The sequence below is a fragment of the Dreissena polymorpha genome, chromosome 12, assembly GCF_020536995.1.
Source record: "Dreissena polymorpha isolate Duluth1 chromosome 12, UMN_Dpol_1.0, whole genome shotgun sequence".
Taxonomy (NCBI): Eukaryota; Metazoa; Mollusca; class Bivalvia; order Myida; family Dreissenidae; genus Dreissena; species Dreissena polymorpha.
In genome coordinates this window covers 34,079,192-34,105,421 of record NC_068366.1, presented here as the reverse complement: position 1 = coordinate 34,105,421, position 26,230 = coordinate 34,079,192, and the positions used below count along the sequence as shown (strand labels likewise).

General features: G+C 33.6%; 1 protein-coding gene across 2 annotated transcripts in view; it reads left to right on the top strand.

The window, feature by feature from the left end:
- The window catches only part of LOC127853690 (serine/threonine-protein kinase 33-like), a 64,206-nt gene that overhangs the window by 29,308 nt on the left and 8,668 nt on the right, over positions 1-26,230 (top strand). For both annotated transcript variants that reach the window (XM_052388408.1, XM_052388406.1), the window contains 5 exons: positions 1,316-1,420; positions 10,344-10,482; positions 19,684-19,772; positions 22,937-23,024; positions 24,018-24,093. In XM_052388408.1, the coding sequence (XP_052244368.1) occupies positions 1,316-1,420; positions 10,344-10,482; positions 19,684-19,772; positions 22,937-23,024; positions 24,018-24,093 (497 nt within the window). The remainder of the gene's footprint in view (positions 1-1,315; positions 1,421-10,343; positions 10,483-19,683; positions 19,773-22,936; positions 23,025-24,017; positions 24,094-26,230) is intronic.

The following is a 26,230-nucleotide window of genomic DNA, read 5'->3' as shown; positions in this document are numbered from 1 at the left end:
CCTTTTTATACTTAGAAAATTGAAAATTTTGGTTAAGTTTTGTGTTTAGGTCCATTGTATTCCTTAAGTATCAAAGCTATTGCTTTCATACTTGCAACACTTACTAACTATCATAAGGGGACTGTGCAGGCAAAGTAATGTAACTCTGACTGGCATTTTGACAGAATTATGTGCCCTTTTTATTCTTAGAAAATTGAAAATTTGGTTAAGTTTTGTGTTTAGGTCCACTTTATTCCTACAGTATCAAAGCTATTGCTTTCATACAAAGTGTACTTGCAACACTTATTAACTATCATAAGGGGACTGTGCAGGCAAAGTTATGTAACTCTGACTGGCATTTGGACGGAATTATGGGCCCTTTATACTTAGAAAATTGAAAATTTTGTTAAGTTTTGTGTTTTGGTACACTTTACCCCTAAAGTATCATAGATATTGCTTTCATACTTGGAACACTCGCAAACTATCATAAGGGTACAGTAAAAGGACAAGTTGCATAACTCTGGTTGTCATTTTTACGGAATTATGGCCCTTTTTTGACTTAGTAACTTTGAATATATGGTTAAATTTTGTGTTTCGATCCACTTTACTTCTAAAGTATCAAGGCTATTGCTTTCAAACTTCTAATACTTTCATGCTATCATGAGGTTACTGTACCTGGCAAGTTGAATTTTACCTTGACCTTTGAATGACCTTGACTCTCAAGGTCAAATTATTAAATTTTGCTAAAAATGCCATAACTTCTTTATTTATGATTAGATTTGATTGATACTTTGACAAAACTACTCTTACCTGACATACCACAATAGACTCCACCCAAACCATCCCCCGTGCCCTCCCCCCCCCCCCCCCCTTAATTTTTTTTTTTTTTTTTTTTTTAAGATCATCTCACAAATGACCACCACACCCTCACACTATACTAGACCCCCCCACCCTCCCCCCGAATCCCCCCCCTGAATCCCCCCCCCTAATTTTTTTTTAAGATCATCTCACAAATGACCACCACACCCTCACACTATACTATACCCCTCCCCCACCCCACCTCCCCATTTTTTTTTTTTTGAAACGGTTAAAAAACACAAATATTTATTTTTATTATTTTATGTTTGAAATACCGTACAACTATCGCACCCCCCACACTATACACCCCTCTTCACTCCACCCCTCTCTCCTTTGTGATTGAAAATGAGAGTCCCTTCACCTTTAAAAAGAAAATAGATGAGCGGTCAGTGCACCCTCAAGGCGGTGCTCTTGTTTTAATGTAATGGATTATTTGTGTGGTGAAATATTGTGATTTAACCTTCCATGAATATTGCAGGCTGGAGGGTCAGGAATCAAACTGTTGGAGAGGGAGGTGGCCATCTTGAAGCGGGTGTCACACCCCAACATCATACAGCTCAACGAAGTCTTTGAAACATCAAAGGTACATATGACTGACATGATTGCATATGGTTAAAATGTTAAATGTGAAGATGTTAAATGGATGTATGAGTATTTTTTAGTCTTTAAACATGTCACATGTATGTTTATAATTGTTTTGTGCGTAATATTGTGCAGGAAATTATCATAGTGTCCCCTTTAATTGTAAGAGAAAAAAATTGGTGGCTTTTGTAGTGTTTAGACACCAAAAATAAGTAGTTTGAACCTTTTTGTTTTGGAAAAGTTATTTCATGTGCTAAAATGTTTGTTTTAACCGCTTATTTATAACCTTGTCCAGATAACCAGAAACAGTCACAGTTTTTTTTTACATAAATGGTCTGCAGCTAGCTATCCAGTAACTAAGAGAATAAAGGATAGAATTATTTGCTTTGCTGTCTCTATCCCTGCCCCATGCACTGTAATTGTATCAAATCAATTTAGATTTTCACCATGGCACATGAGATTAGTCCAATATGTTCTTGTTGACTTGCTTAAATCATGTCAGAGTTGGTTTTGATTTATTGTTTTGAAACGATTTGCAAGGATTGAAAAGAGTTAATCTTTACCGATTAAAAATGGGCTTCTAGCAATTTATTATAAGATATTGATTGTATGTTGCAGCAACAAGGCAAGACATAATCTAAATAATCCCTTTGGATTTACATACTTTAAAAAAACAAGGCATAGATAAACAATTTAGTTTTTTTTTAATGTTGATCAACACATTTTCACAAAAAATGTATCCACTGTCATAAATATATTACGACTTTAATATTGCCAAAGTAAGAATGAGAGGATCAAAGTAACTCATTTTAAACCTATTCATGTTAGCGTTTGAGTATCAATATATCAAAATCCTGAAGTTAATGAAAATGCTTTCAAGACTGTTTTCATGCTATTATTTGTTTAAGGCACTTGTCTTTCAATAGATATCATTTAGAAAATGCCTATGTCTTGATCAAAGTCATATTGCCTTTTTATTGAAAGGCAACAAATGTACTCAGACAAACTTTAACCAATGACTGAATATGTGATGAATAACAAACGTTACTGCATGTCCCATACATTTGGGTGTTCCTCTGTGAAAAGTCTTATTCAATTACTATAGTTTGATTTTTTGTTGACATTAAATTTTGTCAATTTGTTATAGTGGGTACATACCTTGGATCTTAAATTGTTTTCTCATTTTTGCCACAAATGTGAAAATACTATAAATATTGTCTTGTCCAATACTTCTTTTGCCCACTTAACATTTGCTAAAACAACAATTTTTAGCTTGGCTGTTTTCGGAGAAAACCCGAGGTATTGTCATAGCCAGCTTGTCGTGTCGTGTCGTGTCCGTCGTCGTCCGCGTCGTGCTAAAACCTTAACATTTTGTCAAGGTTTTGAACATTGGCTCTAAAATCAAAGTGCTTCAACCTACAACTTTGAAACTTCATATGTAGCTGCACCTTGATGAGTTCTACATGCCACACCCATTTTGGGGTCACTAGGTCAAAGGCCAAATTCACTGTGACCTCTAAAAAAATAAAAATAAAACTGACAAGCTTTCATTTTTTCAAAACTGCACCCGCAGCCGAGCTTGGCACCCGTTTTGTGATGCTCTTGTTCAATTACCCGCAGTGACAGATTTTTGTCTTAAAGATATCGCGATGAAATGTGGTTTCTTGTTTGTGTAGTGTTACATCCTATATGCAGGAAAATAAAAAAAATACAATTTACCGGCATCCCAGTTAACACTCAAATTAGTGGTACCAGACCAGTGTATATGTGCGTGTGTGCATCAAGCTTTGTATGTGTCCGAGCTTGTTGGAACTACAGTTGTCATATTCACACACAATTTCCAAATAATTTGCCACAAATGCTATTAAGATATTAAGTTGATTGTAACAACTGTCTCTCTACCATAAATTTAAAGCCCACCTTTACATGCTCAAAGGTCAAGTTGGTCATAACACAGCTTGTCCTGTCTGTGGTAATTCAACATTCAATTTTAAAATAACTCAACACAATTGACCACCAAAATGAGAGAGCATGTGGCACCCAACACCTGTCTCCCTACCTCATGAGTGTCACTATTAGAAGTCAAAGATCAAATTTGGCCATAAAACATTTTGTCTGGACTTTTTCCAATCATCATTGATCATGCCTTGTTAATATGCCCAGTGTAATATCCATCCCACTAACTCATAGGTAATGGTCAAACTTAAAGGTCAAAGCTCTAAACGTGCCATGAAACAGCTTGTCCAGACTTAAATTCATCATTTAGCGTGCAGTTTTAAAATATTTTACCACAAATGTACACCATGTGGATAAGGCATGACACCCTTTGTGCAAAGGTCAAGGTAACACTAAAGGCCAAAGGTCAAACAAGGGCATGGTTCAGCTTGTCAAATCATTGCAAGCATTATTACAATCGGTGCAAAATGTTGCAGACAGGCAGCTTATTAGTTAGTTACAAAAGCTTCTTAGTTTACAGTTTTAACTCTTTCAGTTCTGGAACCGAATTTTAAAGGCCTTTGCAAACAGTTTGGATCCTGATCAGACGCCTGTTGGCCAAAGCTCCGCAAATTCACTTCTATTACACGCCCATGTTGTCTTTAGATAAAACATTGAATTAGTCATCGATCTACAGATTATTCGTGTCATTGCAATCATGTTTTGACTGATAACAATTGTAAACTGCTTTCTAATGAGGTTTAAATTATCAAAAAATGTTAGCAAATGCACTGAATCGCAATCTTCAGATGACTTAAAAGGAGTTTTTTAGGCAGTTGCTTTGTTGTATTTTATAATAAAAAAAACAACGTTTTTTTTGTTTACTGTCAAAACCACTTTCAAGTTAAGTGCACTCAAATTGCCTTATGCCTGTTTGAAAATAGCGTTTGTGGGTATAATTTTGATGTAGAGTTCTGTAATAAATTAATCACCACTGTGTCTGGTCTGTGGATCTTGTGTATTTACAATGAATACATATGTACAAGTGTTATATGTGTTTGAATATTTCATTTTTAAGCCAATCTAGGCAACAGTGTCAGTTTTATTATCATTGAGTGCACAATAGTGTTTAAGCTATAAAAACTTGCTTCACAAAAAACAACAGAAAAGAATAACAACTTCAAAATTAAAGTTCAAAGTCAAAATGTTTGTGAACAGTGACTGAGGCACAATTCATGTATGAAGCAATGTGTATGAATCATTACATCAGAAGCAGATACATTATTGCCATATCCTATACTGCCCTCTACTGTCCCATTCAGTTCAAAGCAGAAACTAATACAACAGTAACATAATGATGGCAGTGTTCATGTTTAATTAGTCTAAATTATCGCTGGTTAGTTTTGCAATACATTCCATCAACCTGAAGGTTTAAATTGGCTATTATTTAATTAAGCCATTAAGAAATCTGATAATTCAGTTAAAGTTTGACCCAGTTTTTTTAAACATAAGACAAAGTGGGACGAATAAGATGATTAGAAGATAGCATTGCTTTGGATTTCCATGTCATTTAACATAAGTTGTTTGTTTAAAGGCCATTTATTATGGGATTTTATTATTAATTAGGCAAGAAATTAGTAGAAAGTAAATGGGACTTTATTACACCTAAACAAAAATTGTCCTGGACTATTTTTAGGATCACCCAAAAAAGCAACAATTTAATCATTGGTCCAAACAGAACTTTACAATCAAGGGAGATAACATGGCTTAATTGTTAAGGACATGTGTAGCCTTTTTGGCTTAAAAAAATGAATTTGATTGGCAAAAGGACAGGATTTTTCATAATATTTATAAATCTAAACATATTGATATTGTATCTTATTTGGTGACATTCCTTCCATTGTCTCTCCGACAGTCTGGAGATGGGACATGCAGGCACAAAACAATAGCAAATATTTACTGATTTAATGATCTTGTATATTTAATAATGATTGTGTGGGCAAAATCATTTATTTTTGTGTAGTGTTAAATATCACTGGAGATTAAAATAACATTGGCTTGTTGTTCAGTGTATGTAAATACCACATTTAAATTTTATTCGCCACAAGTATGCTGGGTTTTGGTCCATGTTTGTAGACTCTACATCTCATTAACCCTTCACCACTTAGATATGTATTTTGAAGCATTTGTAGTCCCTAAGAAAGTTAAATTCAATTAAATACCTTTTTACTAGATGACAATTTTAAAGGCATCATTTTCAACCCTTAGAATCTGATGAGGAGCCAACAGCATAAAACCTGAACAGACTGCGAGTTACTCACAAGCTGTTCTGGTTAGCATAGGTGCGTTTACGCACCTATGCTTATGGTATATACCACATTTCGAAAATCCACATCGATCGGTTGCCCTTTATGAAGCCTTACCTGATTAAAAATCAGACGAAATATCTATTTAATTTAGTATATGGTCATTCTTACAATTTTTTTTTGGAAACGTTTTTCTAACGTTTTCTTCCAAGAATATTGCTGACACCGTTTTTAGTGAATTTTTCTAAGACCGTTTTATGTTAAAAAATCTTCTTAAAACCTAAAACAAATTTCGTTCGTAAAACAATTCTATCTGCACTATAAATCTCAATCTCCTACGCAGTGGCCTCCCTTATACTAGAAGTTACTGACCGGGCGAAGCAAGGGAAGTAACTTCTGTGAGGAGTTTCTATAAAAATCTGCATTCAGACATATGTATTCAGAACTCAATCTGTTGTGCACGTCTGCATCTAACGCTTACCACAAGTTTTACGACAAATTCTTGACGCAGACAAATAGGGTAGCGTCTTTTTCATTGTGAAAAGAATAGTTCGATACAGATCTGTACGTGCTTAAATTTTGAAAGGCTTGGGTAATTATTTTTCATAAGCGTTTCAAACACTGATGAAAATGGAAAGATTATCTATTTAAATAGTCGGTAATTGTTTGAAATTATTGATTTGAGAAATTCGCGGATGGCGATATCGAACTACATTATACCACGTGACGCCATTCTTCCCTGTATCTTGCACCTATGCTTTTAACGCCATCGGCGCTCTCGTTTTATGCTGTTAGCATATAGCCATTTTCACTTTGCTTCTGAGTGGGAAATGCTTAATGTTTGGGGAATTTTGCTTACACTTGCTCAGCTGACCAATCCTTTATGCGAAAAGTACTGTAAAGGAATGAAATTACCAATTTGCAACAATTTGCTTCGCTCTATTATATTTTTGTCAGCAAAAATACCTGCTCTCCAAAATGTATGTTCCCTCACCTGTATTTAGTTTCAAAAATGCAATACATAAAAATACTCAAAATTGATAATGTAATTTTGAACTTGTATAAATAATGTATGAAACATATTTTTGTGTTTGTACGAAATGTGTAATGACCACTAGTAAACTCTCATTTTGAATAATATTTGGACAAAGTATTGACATTCAGATTGATGAATAAGAGTTTACATGTATAAACACAATGATTAATTGGTATATAGAATAATGTGCTTTTTCCAAAAAAAATTCTATTCAATGGGAACCATTAAGTTACTGGTATGTTAAATGAATATTACCTTTGGTTTACATTATTTCATACATGAAAATTTCTGTTAATTAACATGTTTGTTTATCGTCCGATTCAATAACCTTGAAATTATATCAAGCATATTCTGGTTTAAGCTTGAATATTAAATTGAGAACCAACCAAATTCTGTGTTTGTTACATTCACTGTCAAGAATGCATACATTATGGCCATCTAATGACTTGTTAACAAGTGAGATAAAAATGCAAATTTGAATGCAACTATCAAGTGCTAGATAAAACTAGAAGAGTGGAAAGTGATTTAAAAGTTTGTTTCTTTTTGAGCTTTTGATTTGTACTATAAACAGGACAAGTGTTAATCAATACTGCTACATGTTCCATTCCGGTTGAAAACACATGAAAGCAATGTGTTGATCCAAAAAGCAGGGCTCGAATTTAATTTTTTTTTCTACTTACAAAACATTGCGAGCAGCTTTAATACCAACTCGCAAAATCAAAAACATTCTTGCAAATTTTGCTGGACACATAATTTAATATCGTTTTTTTTATTCAACAGTTAACTTTGCTTTATCTTTCGTATTGTTATTTCCATCTGTGGGCAAAAAGAAACTACATGTAGTTATTTTTCGCTTCGACGCCATGTATGTTCAAGTTCAATGAACACGTGTGAATTAGTCGACTGTTTAACGTTCTTTGTACCAATACCATCCTTGTATCTGTACTATAAGTATACCAGTCTATATACAAGGTGCGCGCTTCCGCATACGGGTATTTGGACGTTCTATGACCTATGGTTTAGCGTTCAGGACGTCAAACGCATTTAGCAATAATACTTGTTTTTTTCCACTATTTCTTTACTCGCAAAAAATTACTAGTGGCTTAAAACTTAACTCGCAATCGGTATTTTTCACTCGCATTTTGCGAGTGTGCGAGTGTTAATTTCGAGCCCTGCAAAAAGAGTAAATTAATTAATAAAGTAAATCTTTCTTGGAAGTATTTAAGTTTCTAAGCTTTTGAATGTTTTTATTGAGAAGGATCTTCAATTGAAGGATAACAATTAATGTGGCATTTGCTTGAATAAATAAAAATATCATGTATATGATTTGTATGCAAACCATTTGTATAAATATAGTTATATATCAAGGCTTGAACATCTTTTTATCAAGGAGAAAACCCTGCAACATATTTGATATATGAATCGCGTTAGGAGAAAACTGGGCATAATGCATGTGCGTAAAGTGTCGTCCCAGATTATGTTGTGCAGTCCGCACAGGCTTATCAGGGACGACACTTTCCGCCTAAATTGGATTTTTGCTAAGAAGAGACTTCATTTAAATTAAAAAATGTCATAACAGCGGAAAGTGTCGTCCCTGATTAGCCTGTGCGGACAGGCTAAAGCACAGGCTAATCTGGGACGACACTTTACGCAGATGCATTATGCCCAGTTTTTATGCCCCCGGATCGATAGATCGGGGGTATATTGTTTTTGGCCTGTCTGTCTTTCTTTCTTTCTGTCTGTCTTTCTGTCCCAAAGCTTTAACCTTACAGTAAAGTTTTGTAATAACTTTTGAAATATTGAACATAGCAACTTGATATTTGGCATGCATGTGTATCTCATGGAGCTGCAAATTTTGAGTGGTGAAAGGTCAAGGTCAAGGTCATCCTTCAAGGTCAAAGGTAAAAAAAAGTGGCGCATTAAGGAGCATTGTGTTTCTGACAAACACATCTCTTGTTTCAGAATGCGACTCATATTTGCATCTATTCTGCAACTTCACCCTCAAGAGTATGGTCATTTGGATTGACAATGAAAAAAATTGAGTGCATAATACATTGAGATATGCTTAGAATTATTTAAACATTCTTTAATCAGAAGACGTTATTATGGATGGCATGCTCTATGTACATGTATGAACATGTACATACACATAACAGGAATGTAGGTGCAAGTATCCAAAACAAACTAGATTTTTTTTTTGGGGGGGGGGGGGGGGGGGTGGTGGAGTTGGGTGATACAAAAAATTATTGTGAAGTTGACTGTAAAAAATTCAAAATCCCCCAGCAATCATTGATAAATTTAATATAATAGATTGCGATACAGGGGATGTGAAGTGTTCAAGTATTTTTTTAAGAATTTAGGGTCAAGAAACATTACAAACAGATGTTCAGCTTGAAGATAAAATACAATCAAACTTGAGCCTTTCAATCACAGTTAAGTACTACGATAGATATGTTTTACCTGAATTGAATGTTATCTCAGCCTCTTAGATTTGGTAGTTCAATTATATAGTTCAGTTAACCCTTTACCACGTACATGTACATACATATTTTGACACATTTGTAGTCCCTTAGAAAGATTAATTTTATTTCAGACCTTTCTTACTAGATTCAAGTTTTAAAGGCTTCATTTCTAACCCTTAGATACTGATGAGCAGCAAACGGCATACAACCAGAACAGACTGCGAATAAAAGTTTTGAAGGCATCATTTCTAACCCTTTAATAGATACTGATGAGCAGCAAACAGCATAAACTGTTAATAGACTCCGAGTTTCTAGCAGGCTGTTCTGGTTTTATGCTGTTTACACATAGTCATTTTCACTTTGCTTCTTTTTGGGAGAGGGTTAAGACAACACAACAGTTTCATTATCAATCTGCATATGACTTTGTCGTTTCTTAAAATATTTGTGTTCTGCAGTATGGACAAGGGTTGTTTCTAGGTTATTCATTCAAACACGATTGAAGACATCCTGTCCAAAACCTTGCAAAACCATTAACTATCTTATTCAGAATATTTTCAATTTCTGCAATATGTCAGTGATTGCACCTAATGATGGGATTGTAAGCTGAATCGTGCAGAAATATGTCTAAATGTTTTTAAGTATGAAGAGAAACTTCCCTCTGAATTTTTTTTATTTTGAGTTATCACATCTAGTGAAATTTTTCGTCAGATTTTTTTGGTTATGGCATCTTGTGAAGAAATGTGTGAACCTTGCTACAATATTTGTTTTTATCTTGTGGTATGAATGCTATCAGACCTTTATATCTTCAACTATTTTTGTGCAATGCTTTCTTGCATGACTTTGAACAATCCTGAAGCAAGTTTCTAAACCTTCTGTACCTATTTTTGGCATTAGGAATGCCATCTCATTTTGGGGAAAAATAGCTCTATTTTCGTCATTTTGATTAAAAATGGCTTTATTTTTGTCATTTTGATTAAAAATGGCTTTATTTTAGCACCTTTTACGAAAATAGCTTTTTCCTTAGCATTTAAATTGCAACAAATATGCAGGGGGAAATAAAAATTCATGGGTAAAATGAAATTTAGTAAAAAAACAACAGTATGATTTGAAAGTATGAAAGAATGTGGCTTTAGAATGGTATTTAGTATAGAAGGAATATAGTTTATTTGAATTTGTTTATTTCAGAGAATGTGCCTTGTAATGGAACTGTGTACAGAGGGCGAGCTGGCCGATACGCTCAAGGAACGAAAATTCTTCGTGGAGAGCCAAGTTAGACTCATCACTAAAGAACTAGCAAGTGCAATAGCCTACCTGCATAAAAACGGTAGGTATCAATACCTGGCAGAATTAATGTGTTCATGGCGAAAAGTGATTTTATGCTCGGCTGTTTTCGGAGAAAACCCGAGGTATTGTCATAGCCAGCTTGTCCGCCGTCAGTGTCGTGCTAAAACCTGAACATTGGCTCTAAAATCAAAGTGCTTCCACCTACAACTTTGAAACTTCATATGTAGCTGCACCTTGATGAGTTCTACACGCCACACCCAGTTTTGGGTCACTAGGTCAAAGGTCAAGGTCACTGTGTCAAGGTCACTCACAGCCGAACGTTGGCACCCGCTATGCGATGCTCTTGTTTTCTTTGTGTTATGATTGCTTTTTTTCCTGGAGTTTTCTTACAGCTGTTATATTCAGGTACTTCACTTTCACCAGCAATCATGCATTAATATCATGTTATGCCCTATCATATTATTCTTTACAATGAACTTTTTGAATTGCTGTCAGCAATAATATATAAGTGGATATATCCCTTCTCGAAAAAGTGCACTAAATGCGCATTTAATGCGCATTAAATGCACATTAAATGCGCATTTAATGCGCATGTTATTGGCACCATATTTTTTGCTTAACAAGTGCATTTTAATCTGTTAAAAAAAACACTTTTTACTAGTGTGTTTATACATTTAAGTGTATTTTTTTTCCACGAAATAATACACTTAAGTGCCTTTATTATGATAATAAGTGCGCTTAAGTTTATTTTTAAGTGCATTTATACACTTGAGTGTATTTTAAGACATACAAATAATACACTTCATGGTCAAAGTAAATTTTTTAAAGCGCATTAATACACTTGAGTGCATTTCCAGTCATTCAAATAATACACATTACAGAATTAAAAGCAAATTATTTAAGCGCATTAATGCACTTGAGTGCATTTCCAGTCATTCAAATAATACACTTCATTGAGTATTCAAAGTGAATTTTTGTAAGCGCATTAATACACTTGAGTGCATTTCCACTGATACAAATAATACACCTTACAAAATTGAAAGTGAATTTTTTTAAGCGCATTAATACACTTGAGTGCATTCCCGGTCATACAAATAATACACCTTACAATATTAAAAGTGAATTTTTAAGCGCATTAATACACTTGAGTGCATTTTCAGTCATACAAATGATACACTTTTTGAAGTGTTGGAAGTGAATTTTTTAAGCGCATTATACGCTCAAGTGTACTTTTCATCACTTCAAATTAATATGCTTAAAAATTAACCAAATTTAAAAAAAATCCCAGCATTTTGAAGTCAGCATTCATTCTTTAAATGAAAGGTTAGTGTAAACACATACATAAAAAACAAAAAGTACAATTCAATAGATAAATACACACTTTTATTAGAATGTTAAACCTTAAAAAACAAAAACAAATGTTACATATCTACATAAAAGAGAGGATTCAAACGGGCTATTACCTATCTGGAATTAACAATTGAAAATATCAAGCTCATACCAGTGATTTTTCTCCCCCCTGATTATCGGTAACTGATTAACAGCCAAATACAGGTGGTTTCCACTTCAAAAATATTAAAGATTTCCCCTCCTTAAGCTGAAATGTTTTCCCTATCATTTACTAGATTTTTATATATTACATTAATTCCTTTTTAATATGGACAAAAGCAGTACATTTAATTCAATCATATTCTGGATCCTAATATATGATAAATGAACAGTATTCGTGAAATTTATATAAATCTATACCTTATTTTTAAGATCTTCCTTTTTTTGTTCATTATTGCGCTAAAACATGCCCTTCTGAGAGCCAGTACGTACAGGTTGTTTTGAATTTCCAAAGAAAATCACTGCATACATGCTGACAATATTTAGCAGCTTAGCCCCTGTCACTATATTTGTTGTTATACACTGTTCCTTACAAAGAATGCATTCATAAACAACCCTTTATAGAGCACTTCACCAGCTGATCAGGTCTGAATACTACTGTCATGGTCTGCGAGGCGCTTCTCGTGCATGATCTCATTTGAGATCAGGTTCAGGTCCTGAAAGATATTTTATAATGTAAGTGTTAAATATTGCTGTTATGGTAATCTTGTTCAACAGTTGCTATAAATATCATAAATTTAAATCAAAACAAGTTTGTTGGCTTGTTGTTTTTGTTTGTTTATTTTTGCAATTTTAATCTCGTGATCACATGTGACTTAACGCTTTTCATAAATAATTTAAAGAAATTACGTTTGATAGAAAATACTGTTAATAAATGTACTAATATATGTGGTCTCCTTTGGCTGTGTGGACTGGTCGGAAGTGTGACTTCTTTGAATTGCAATAACCTTTATTATATAGTTTTACCTCTCAACAAATCCATCTTTTCTTGGTCAAGGACAAGCTACAGGGCACGGTTTCCCACTCCTGTTCCCCTCAAGTTGGCCTGGTATACATGTCCATACATCAGGTAGTCCCTTTTTTGCTCCCTTTTTTGGCAGGCGATGATGCACATTCTGTCCAATGGATCTTCCGATCAATGTAAATTTCACCTTGGGGTTTAACCTTCAAATATAAAATATTAAAGTTCTGATTAAATATGGGGGAAAGAAATCTGTTCATTAATGACAAGAAATAGGTATAAATAAATTTTAAGATGACAATAACCATAAAATACAGCCATAATAATTCAAATGGTGTTTTTTTCCTTAAAATTGCATTACATTTACTCATCCAGTTACATTTCCCAGTGACAATACATAAATATGATAATGATCATAATTAATTTAATTAAAAAGAGATGCAGAAATGAAAATACAAACCTGTTACAGCTGTTCTTCAGCATTCCAAAAAAACAACGAGAGCGCCGATGGCGCTGAAAGCATAGTTGCAAGATACAGGGAAGATGCTGCTGAAGTAAATGTTAAGGTCAAAATATACTAAATAGTTTCCTTATATGTTTCGATATAAAAGCGACAACTTCGAGCAAAAATAAATACAACATTTTGCACATAGAGACCCCCATAACCATACTTTTTCTTGACGGGCATTCTTAGCTTAATCGATTTAAGCAATAAAACAGATATTTCATGTTCAAACCAAAAAAGAATTCGACTCAAATAAAAAAAAATCTAGTGGATTGTAACCTTTTGCAGTGCCATTTTTTACTTTAATCTCCAACTTTATCCTATTTCAGGGATTTAGTAGTGAACACCTATGCTTACCTTCTCAATATCTCCAAACGATAAAACCAGAACAACAGTATAAAGTGTATAACATGCCTTCGAGGAAAATATGATGATTTGTTTAGAGAGTACAGCCTTCATGACTCGATTATTGAGTATATTGTAACCTTAACGATTGCTGACATCAAGAGTCGCCCCCCTTGTTACCAATATGTTCTATTTTTAGAAACGGGAATTCCAAATAGTGACGAATGTGAATGGTTACAAAATGACATAACTATGAAAATAAATACGTAGAATTACATTATTTCACGCATACCATTATGCAACCATCCGTTTTCTTTTCCGACTTGATACATTTACAGATTTCCATTTAATATTTTACAGACACAACACTCGTCCAGAATTCGCGCGAATCCATTAAATCCGATGCCACATTTAAACCGTTAGCTCTACTCGTAACGTTAATTTCTGGCTAAAAGTAAGTCATTTTAACTTCAATTAACACATCTCTATTATTTTCAAACTCTACTTCATCAAATCCATAGAAAGGCAGGTCAGAATCCATGTCATAAATCAGAAAACATTTGACCTCTCACAGAACAGTAAACAAAGGAAATAGAAATTAGGTGCGAGGTCACTATCAACAAGAACAGAATTGTTTTACGAACGAAATTTGTTTTAGTTTCTTAGAAGGTTTTTTCACGTAAAACGGTCTTAGAAAAATTCACTAAAAACGGTGTCAGCAATATTCTTGGAAGAAAACGTAAGAAAAACGTTTCAAAAAAAAAGAGTAAGAATTACCATAAACTAAATTAAAAAGATATTTCGTCTGATTTTTGATCAGGTAAGGCTTCAAAATGGACAACCATTCGATGTGTGTTTTCAAAATGTCGTATATACCTTAAGCATAGGTGCGTTGCACCTATGCTAAAAACGGCAGTTGTTGATCACTTTAACCACCCACTTTGAATCTTCTTTGCAACAAACTTATTGTTGATTTACACATTGTAGTAAATACACATTGTTTTCATCACACAATAGTTCATGTGCTGAAAGAATTTCAAGACATTTGACACTAGAATTAATGTTGCTGAATTATACCTAAAAATTTAGCTCAATTTAAGTTGCTGAAACCAAATTGTTTACAAAAATAACTTCCTGTGCTCCAAATAACTTGCTGTGCTCCAACCAATCAAAAGTGGTTTGTTTTCAAATAGATGGTCCCAGAACCAATCAAAATTCTATAAACACCCCTTTGTTTTGGCTAGATGGAGCACTGATAGGGATTAGTGTTTATGATGCTAATTGATCTCTTATCTGATCCTGATCTTATCTGATATTTATTGAATAATACACAGCACACTTAGCATATTATATTTAATTGTGAATATTTCAATATAACATACTGAATGGTGTTATGAAATAAATATAATATTATAAATATTATTTAAATTGTCTTTTAAAATGTATGTTAATAGTCAATGTGGTAGACATTAATTGAATTGGGGTTAAATATCAGTGTAAGAAAGTTCAAATACTTGTTTTTTATGTTGTGAAGATATAATTGATTCTGGCAAGACCACATAATTTTTTTGACACTTTCAATATTTTTAATTATTTACCCACAGCCTGATTTAGTTGTACTTTTCCCTTTAAAAGCTGCTCTACTGAATCACATATTTTATGAGCAGACAAATTGTAATAATAAGACCATAAACATTATGTGAAGATAAAAAAGAATTCAGTACAATCCTCCTATTAAACACTATATCTCTGTCCTTTAACTTCAGTTATTTGCTATAGTGTTGCTCTTTTTTATGAAGATGCACTAAAACTACACTTGTACAGAAAGAATATTTTTTTTGCAAATCAGAAGATACACTAATATGCACAAAAAAAGCACTTTATTGAAAAAATGCACTTATTGCATAAAAAGATGCACTTTGTCTACAGAAGATACACTTAAAATACACTTAAGTACACTTAAGTACAGTAAAATACACTTAAAGATAATGAAAATACAGAAAAAATGCACTTTAGTGCACTTAATTATGAAAAAAATGCAGAAAAAATACACTTTTCGGTAAAAATGCAGAAAAAATACACTTTTTAAAGCGTATTTTGTTAAAAAGTGTATTTTATTTTGAGAAGGGATGTCGTGTGGAAGCCAGAAAACCTTCTCAATCTATGTTCAAAGAAAACATTTGGCTTTCACTGAACAAATGGTCATTATAAGTGACATGTGCAGCTATTCACAATTGTGTCTTATCCATTACTGTACAGTTTATACAAAACAAATATTTTATTGTTTGGTTTTGGTCAAAATCTATGTTTTGTTGAAAAAAAAAGAGAATCATTTGGTGTAATCTACACGGGGCTCAATCCAATGTTAAATAAAGCAGTGCCCATGATTAGCTTATGAGGATTGATTTCGTATCATAACAGGGTGATACAGTACCCATGCTACTTATAGAAGATGTGATAGCTAATGTAGATTTATGCTTTGGTGCAATTTTATGCAGCTCACATATGCCCTCCCCAACAAGTTACTTGTGGTGTGATTTGCTTGATCTGTACTTAACCCTTTTCTCAGAAGCAAAGTGAAAATGGCTATGTGCAAACAGCATAAAACCAGAACAGCCTGCGATGAATTTGCAGAATGTTCAGGTTTTATGCTGTTTGCTGCTCATCAGTATCTAAGGGTTAGAAATGAAGCCTTTTAAACTTGAATGTAGTAAAAAAGGTCTTTAATTAAATTTAACTTTCTAAGGGACTTTAAATGCGTCAAAATACGTATCTAAGGGATAAAGTGTTAATAAATTTTGTAGTACCAAATTGTATGACCTTATGCTAGACTTCATGACCTCATGCTGGACTTGACATGATACTTCATTTATCAGTACTTTTTCCACTAAATTTAGATAATTGATATTTGAACACCTGTATTGATCATATTCTTTGACAGTTTTACCTTCTCACATTAAAGTGTTGGTGAGAAAAGTTGAGCACTTAATTTATTAAAACTGATCTTAAGTGCATGATATGTAGCACTCTTTTCAGATGATAATTAAATGGGGTCAACAGTTAACTGTGGTCAATATTTGATAAGCAATATGTTATAAATCCATTGTTCAATTGTTTTGGTTACAATTTTACAAAAGCATAGTTGATATTACTTTACACAGAAATGTGGCATTTAATTGGTACAAGGTTTCATAGAGATTAACTTGTTGTTGAAATGAAACTATTTCTAATATTAGTATCATTAGTGATGATTTGAAAATTGAGTAAGATTTCATATCATGTCATTTTCCATCAAATGTCAAACCATGTTGTTATCAAGACTTTATGGCCTTACAATTTACCTATTTGACGAGGTCAAGGCTTATGAGTTAGACAGCAGAACCTTTTTGCTGTCTTATTTAATAGGAAATCAGAGACTTCTATACATCAGGATAATCGCTCAATATTTTACAGCTAAGAAATAAATTGAAGCATGGCTCAATGGATTGTGTCTGTTATTGCGGTTATTGATGTAACCAAAGTATACTGCTGGATCAATTAACTGATCCCTTGTCATAATCCTGCGGAGCAGATAAGCATGTCAAGGCACTTATTGAAAATGTCTGCTGTACGTCTGATTTCCTTGCCATGCATATGAAAACGTTGCTTGAACTTAAATGACAATAGATTTATTATTATATATTCTCCAAGCTTGCAACATTTCAATATTTTACAGCATGTTTCAAGTTTGGGCATATTTAATATTTTCTATTCGAGGTCCTTTAAAAAAAACACAGTATGAAGTGATTTGACTTGGTAACTGTGTAAATAATGAATAATAGTATTAAGTAACCTTCTTTATTGTACCTATTACTGCAAATATTCAAGAATAATAATGTGTTCAAAGCCATTATTGTGTTTGCAGCCATTATTGTGTTCACAGCCATTATTGTGTTCACAGAAATAATGGTGTTCACAGCAAGTATTGTGTTCTGTCAGTTCACAGCAATAATGGTGATCACAGCAAGAATTGTGTTCACAGCAAGTATTGTGTTCACAGCAAGTATTGTGTTCACAGCAATTATTGCTTTGACTAGTAGTCTTCAGTGTTAGCTTTTTAAGCTCATGTACACTTATATAGCAACATGCATACTGAATGCAAGGTGTAAATTAATGACAGGAATAAACAAAAATGGACTTTTTTACAGTCAAATCTCTAAACTGCAGATAACAAGCTATTAAATGAATGTTTGATCATGAGAGATATGCTCAGTGTTACCCAGCATTACGAGCAAAGTACATATTCATACAGTTTCCTTCAAGTATCTGTTTAAACCCAGATTACCTCACAATCTGCTAATTAAAGTCTCAAAGTTGTTCTCAATTATAATGCAAATATAATGCAGTAGACACTTTATTTGATTTGTCGTCTTACCGAACTTCAAATAGTTTAATGAGCCAACGTCTATTTGTCAAAATACATCTTGGACCATTAATTTTAAGTGGCATTGAGTGTCACATTGAAGTCAGCTTTGTATGGATGGTAACTTAATAAATATTCAAGTAGGTGTACGGTAGAAAAGACCGACAAGAGGGGCTGGATAGGCAATACATTTGAGCCGTGCTTTGTGAAAAGGGAGTTTAATGCATTTGTGTGAAGTGTCCTCCCAGATTAGCCTCTGCAGTCCGCACAGGCTAATCAGGGAGGACACTGTATGCGCTAATGATATTTTTCATTTAAAGAAGCCTCTTCTTATAAAAAATCCAGTTTAAGCTGACAGTCCACACAGGCTGATCTGGGACAACTCTTTACCCACATGCATTAAACCCCTTTTTTAGAGCACCACCCATTTGAAGACTTACTTGATAAGAGACCATTTTGACCTTCGGTAAAGATCTCAGTGACTTATATTAAGTGGCATAATGTGGAAAGGGGTCTCATGCCATATGCAGCCAGCGTAGCTCCAAACCAGACTACACATTTGTGCAGTCTGGTATGGAGCTACTCTGTCCATGAATGAGACTACTTAAAACTTTGTGTGACTTACTGCAGACGAGGAAGCTCCTGACCGGACTGCCCTAATGGATAGGCTGGTCTGGAGTTAGGCCGGCCACATAATGGCTTTAAACTCATTTTTGCATTACACAGCTCAATTGCAATAATGCACATTATTGAGAATAAATTATATGATGTAAACTGCTCACCATTTTTAACAATTTAAAAGTATGGCCTTATCACAGCCTACAGTTTATTGTCATAACTGTTACTTTGTTACTATTTATGTTTTTTTGCTGAGCAATAAATATGACATGTCACTGGAATTTAATCGTTTATGAAGCAATGATGGTGGAAGTAACACATTTCTTAGGCAATCATCTCGAAATATCTTACATGTTTTATTTTGAGCTCTTGAGGACTTATTGCCTCATAAATATGGGATTCGACCTGAATTAGCTATGCTCATATTTCATGCAACCTCCATTGGCATGTTACCCAGAATACGTAGCCTTTGAAATATGGTGCCTTGATGTTCTGGAATTTTGTGAATTATTCATAATAGTTTTTTAAAAAAGATTGTTTATAGTTTCACCATTGATTTTACTTGGATTATTTATTAGCACATTCTCAACCCATTTAATTGTTATAGCAGAAATGGACTTAGCTTACAAAAAGAATTTTTCAATTGCAAAAGTTGTCATCAACTAGGGTAGAAACAATATCAACTTTTGTTATGACATTTATTTGATTTTGTTTTTATTTAAATGCACTAGATTTTTTAAGTCCTATTTAATACATATCCTTGATTTTTGGGGGTTTTCAGAGGCAAAAAAGTGTTGTTTCTGTTTTTTTCTCTTTAAATTACAAGAAAGCGAAATCTTATTGGCCAGTATTTTTCATATATGTAAACTGAGGCAATGATTGATTTATTGTAAATTGATAATGTCTTTCTGTTAAGATTGTCTGACAGAATCGTCTAAATATAGTGTCGTTAATTTCTCTCACTGAGTATTAACACCTCATCTTGTTCATAGCTATATTTAATGTACTTTTATATTTCCAGATATAGTGCACCGGGATCTTAAATTAGAAAATATTCTTGTCAGTAAATCTGCGTCACCATCAAATCCAGAAGACAGCCTACAAATCAAGGTAAGTAACTGTGTATAGAAATAAATAAGGATTTTTCCATATCTGATAATTGCCTAATTAATTATTGGGAATAACTGACTATTATGTGATATATTTAGTAAAATCATGTTACAATTCTAACATCAGTGGGTCATGAAAGAAACTTAATGTTAGCAAATTTGATTGTTGTTAAGGATGGGAGTGATTACTGAAAATGTTATTTGAATATTAGTTCTTCATTATTCAAATATATTTGAATATTTTATTTTTGAATATTAGATTTAAATATCCGCATTTACGAATGTCCAAAGTTTATAAGTACTGTTCCTATTTGGCACAAATGCCACTATAACCTTATATGCAGCTTTTATAAAAAGGATAGAGTAATCATTTTGAAAATGATAATTGATTATTAGCTCGGAGAAAACCCGAGGTATTGTCATAGCCAGCTTGTCGTCCGCCGTCCACAGTGTGCTTAAACCTTAACAAAATGCTAAGGTTTTATCACAATTGCTCTAAAATCAAAATGCTTCCAACTACAACTTTGAAACTTCATATGTAGCTGCACCTTGATGAGTTCTACATGTCACACCCATTTTTCGGTCACTAGGTCAAAGGTCAAGGTCACTGTGACCTCTAAAAAAAATTATTCTTCTGACAAGCTTCCATTTATTCAAAACTGCAGCTGTGAGTTGGCACCCGATATGCGGTGCTCTTGTTATATTCTTTATATTCACTTAAAATTTTAAATTTTCAAAAGATATAAGATATTTCTGGTATACATATTTATGTAGTTCTCATGCATTTCGTCGTATCACTTGAGCTTGTAAAATAATAGAAACACATGAGCATTCCAAACAAAATTAATTGGTTCACATTTGAGTAACTACCGTAATAACTCTATGTTTTCGGACACTTAAAAATAATTAATTTTTTTCGTGTCCGAAAACTTAGATACGAAAAATATTAACAAAATACAGGTGTCCGTTAACTTAGAGTCGAAAATGGAAGTGTCCGAAAATAGCGTCAATTGTATCAACGACTACCGGTAATAGCACGCGCTTGTAAAATACCATGCCGTATAGTATAAATTACAGTTATACATGTTTGCACTGCATTTTAAATAATTGTAAATGCTCAATTTATTTGACAGAAAGTTACTTCAAGGTTGTACTTTGACCAACGAGTTCAAAAATGAGCATGTGATGTACCGATACACGCTTGTATAAACCTGTAATTAACGCAATAAAAAAGCAAACTATAAATTCCGTGTTTGTTCATTTCCGATAGTTGTTGTGTGACACCTTCCATTGTTCGTAAAACTTGTAATAGGGTGCATCACAATTTGAAACATTTCAGAGCTCCAGATAAGGTTTTGTGAAATTCTTAAATTACTACCAGATTTTCAAAAAGAATTCTTAACTCTGAAATTTTATTCTTAACGTTACTACTAAGTTTTTAAAATAATTCTTATTTTTTCTAAATGACCTAAAAATAAATAATAATGGTTATTTTCATGCAAAAAAATCAAAATAAACATACAAGCAACTATATTTATACGAGTTCAACAGTGTCTTTTCAGTATTATACAATTTTATTTTTCCAATACTTTCATATGCCCAAACTGTGTTTAGATTGCATGCCTTAGATGAATTTTTACATATTTCACATTAAAAACGGGTCTCCCCTTCAATCTTTTCAACGATTAGCCACGGGACTTGTCCCTTCCACTCGTTCTATGTTTTTTTGTGTGTTTAAGTTTGGACTCGTCGTGTCGCGTTTTTGTTTAGCTTTTCCGACTGTGTCGGCAACTGAACATACAACATCGTATAAGATCTTTTCTATAATGTCTTTCTAAACATTTAACTTCGGCTCACTTTGCGTACAATTTGTTAAAAGCGTGTTTTTGGACGCTTTGCAGTTTTTTAGGACGCTCTCTGGGCCTCTCTTAACCTGAACGTGTTTTTTGACAGATAGACTGTATACGCCGCTTTTATTGGAAAAAAATGCGCTTTATTAAACAAACCCGAAAACCATTCTATATAAGGACCGCAAAGATCTTTAATAAACGAAAAGAACTCAATAAAAATCGATACGAACCGATGTAAAAATAATATTCGTAACTTGATTTTGTAATTCTTGTACGACAAGATTTTAAAATAAATACGTAACGGACTTGAAAATAATTCGTAATTACGAAAATACGACCCTTATCTGGAGCTCTGCATTTAGTATTTGTCACAGTTCTTTTACTGAAAATGGGTAGTACCATTGCGGTAGATAATTGAACTGTTAATCGGCACTTCCCCTGGTAATTGTCATAACGTTTATGCTATAGGGCGAAACCAATTTGTTTAATACCGGTTTACAAGGTTATTTACCCAATAACGCAAATGTAATGGTCCATTGCCCTCAGGCATGCACCCGCAATCTTTTATGATGTTAATCTGGTTGTAAAACCCCATGATCGAAGTGTCATTAGATATCGAAAACAGGTTCGAAATTTGGTAAAATAGCGCTGTAAAATATACTGTCTGAAAACTTAGAGACATAAATAACGGACAAAAACTTGTGTGTCCAAAAATAAAGAGTCACGAAAAATAATTATTTTTGCTAAAAAAGGGGGTTCCAAAAACTTAGAGTGTCCGAAAACATAGAGTTATTACGGTAGGTCCTGATTAGATAATCATGGATTATATACATGGATATAGAACCCGTAATTAAAATGATTGGTCATTTTTAGTTAAAGCAAGCCGGGTTGCCTCTGTTGTAAACGCTGAACTGTGCATATCATGTCAATATCTTGGTGTATAAACATCTTGCAAACTGCAGTGTGCCAATTATCATCTCATTGATTGATGGCAGCTCTTATCTCAACAAGTATTGATACACAAAAGTTGTCTGCATTGAAAAAAAAAACTGCACTTATACATATTTTTGCAAGTTTGCTTAAAAATGAATATTCGAATATGAATTTGGGATTTTAATATTCTGTTGATTTTCAAATATTCGATATTCATTCCAATCCCTAGTTGTTACATCTCAATTAAGCCTTTTGTTTCTTTTTTGTTCAGGATGTTACTTTTATAATTGAGTCACAGCAAAGTATGTTGAACAGAGCAATTTGATAGTCATATCTAATGATGTACATTTCTGAGTTTACCACTTATTCCAAACATTTTCAGGTTACAGATTTTGGATTGTCTATTACGAAGTCAGGAGTGGGTCATGATAATATGATGCAGGACTTCTGCGGAACTCCAAACTACATGGGTATGTGAGACTAAAATCACTCAGTACACGCATGGGTATGTGAGACTTAAATCACTCAGTACATACATGAGTATGTTAGACTTAAATCACCCAATACACACATGGTTATGTTAAGACTTAAATCACTCAGTACCCACATGGGTATGTGAGACTTAAATCACTCAGTACATACATGGGTATGTGAGACTTAAATCACTCAGTACACACATGGGTATGTGAGACTTAAATCACTCAGTACACACATGGGTATGTGAGACTTAAATCACTCAGTACACACATGGGTATGTGAGACTAAAATCACTCAGTGCACACAAGGGTATGTGAGACTTAAATCACTCAGTGCACACATGGGTATATGAGACTTAAATCACCCAGTACACACATTGGTATGTGAGACTTAAAGGACTCAGTGCACACATGGGTATGTGAGACATAAATTACTCAGTACACACATGGGTATGTGAGACTTAAATCACTCACTACACACATGGGTATGTGAGACTTAAATCACTCAGTACACACATGGGTATGTGAGACTAAAATCACTCAGTGCACACAAGGGTATGTGAGACTTAAATCACTCAGTGCACACATGGGTATATGAGATTAAATCACCCAGTACACACATTGGTATGTGAGACTTAAAGGACTTAGTGCACACATGGGTATGTGAGACTTAAATTACTCAGTACACACATGGGTATGTGAGACTTTTATCACTCAGTACACACATGGTTATGTGAGGCCTTTAACTAACCTCAAATTTACACAGTTCACACATTTGTAAGAATTCAAAGTTCCCACATAATATTAGGTAAACTTTTTTTACTCATACAAAATTAGCACAAAATATTACACATTTTAGCCTTTATAATACCAGTAAGGAAAGAGATGTGTTTGCCCTAAACGTTATCCATGGTTGATTCAACCAATGCTTAAAATTTATAACACTGGTTCCAGTTGAAATGTTTTCACTGTTGTTGAATGTTTCAGCACCTGAGATTATCGATAACAAGATGTACAGTCAGCAGTGTGATGTGTGGGCCCTTGGGGTTATAGTTTATACATTGTAAGTATACAATAGGGTAATAGTCTATACATTGTGAGTATACAATGGGGTACTAGTGGGAACATTGTGAGTATGCAATGGGGTAATAGTGTGTTCATTGTAAGCATACAATGTGGTAAAAGTGTGAATATTGTGAGTACAAAATGGGGTAATAGTGTATACATTGTGAGTATGCAATGGGGTACTAGTGTGAATATTGTGAGTATGCAATGGGGTAATAGTGTGTACATTGTAAGCATACAATGGGGTAAAAATGTGAACATTGTGAGTATACAATGGGGTACTAGTGTGAACATTGTGAGTATGCAATGGGGTAAGAGTGTGTACATTGTAAGCATACAATGGGGTCAAAGTGTGAACATTGTGAGTATACAATGGGGTAAAAGTGTGAACAGTGTGAGTATGCTATGGTAATAGTATATACATTGTGAGTATACAATTGGGTAATTGTCTATACATTGTGAGTATACATGGGGTACTAGTGTGAACATCATCAGTATACAATGGGGTTATAGTTTATACATTGTGAGCATACAATGGGGTACAAGTGTTAACATTTTGAGTATACAATGGGGTAATAGTGTGTACATTGTGAGCATACAATGGGGTAAAAGTGTGAACATTGTGAGTACAAAATGGGGTAATAGTGTATACATTGTGAGTATACAATCTGGTAATAGTGTATACATTGTGAGTATACAATAGAGTAATTGTCTATACATTGTGAGTATACAATGAGGTACTAGTGTATACATTGTGAGTATACAATCTGGTCATAGTGTATACATTGTGAGTATACAATGGGGTAATTGTCTATGCATTGTGAGTATACAATGGGGCACTAGTGTATACAATGAGTATAAAAATTGGTAAGAATCTATACATTGTGATTATACCATTGGCTAATAGCCTATAAATGAAGAGTTTACAATTGGGTTATAGTAAATACTATTTGATTATACAATTGGGTTATAGTCTATACATTCTGAGTATACAATTGGGGTAATAGTGCATACATTGTGAGTATAAAATGGGGTAATAGTGTATACATTGTGAGTATACAATATGGTGATAATGTATACATTGTGAGTATGCAATATGGTGATAGTGTATACATTGTGAGCATACAATGGGGTAATAGTGTATACATTGTGAGTATACAAGGGGGTAATAGTGTATACAATTTTAGTATACAACAGGATCATAGTATATACATTGTGAGTAGGCAATAAGGTGATAGTGTATACATGGTGAGTATACCATGGGATAATCGTGTATACAATTGGGTAATAGTGTATACATTGTTTATATACCATGGAATAATTATTTTGAGTATATAATGGGATAATAGTGTAATTATTGTGAGTATTCCATGAGGTGATAGTGTAGACATCGTGAGTATGCAATTGGGTAATAGTGTTTACTGTAAAACCATTAAATTTCGTGTGGCACGAATTTTCGTGGATTTCGATGGTCCGCTGAACCACAATTCAAGTACCAGCGATTATTTATACATGTTTAATCTGAAATTGGTCATTTCTGAATGTCATTTTTGACATTTTCTTTTGTTGTCGGTTATCCGAGATATTTGTTTTTTGTAATAGTTAGTAGGAGAACGTTTCTGAACTGTTCCCGTTTGCAACCATTTTGAAAGAGACATTGTTTGATTGGGATATGCTAGTTAATACAATATGTTGCTTTCTTGATTGAAAGTGTTTGGGTAATAATTAGGGATGGCAATGAATACCGATTTCGGTATTCGAATATTCGGTCACCCTTCCAAACGAATATTCGGATATTCGGTCAACATCTGTTGGAAAAAAGTCAACTTTGTTTACCGTACTCCATGAATTCTACTTTTGTTTTTACCGGAAGTTCACCGAAAGTGACTAAATATTGACACAGCGTAACCGTCGCTAATTCGAAGCTGATTTTGTTAATTACTTTTTATTGTTAAAATTGAATGACACAAACTGTTTTTAAACTATAAATATCGTACATCAACAATAGAACGAGAAACATAATATTACATGACGACAAACTAATTACATGACAAAACAGTTAGATCTATATATAATTAAAGCTGAACTTAAACGAATTATGTACATAGCCACAACACACTTTGAACCTGTTTAAC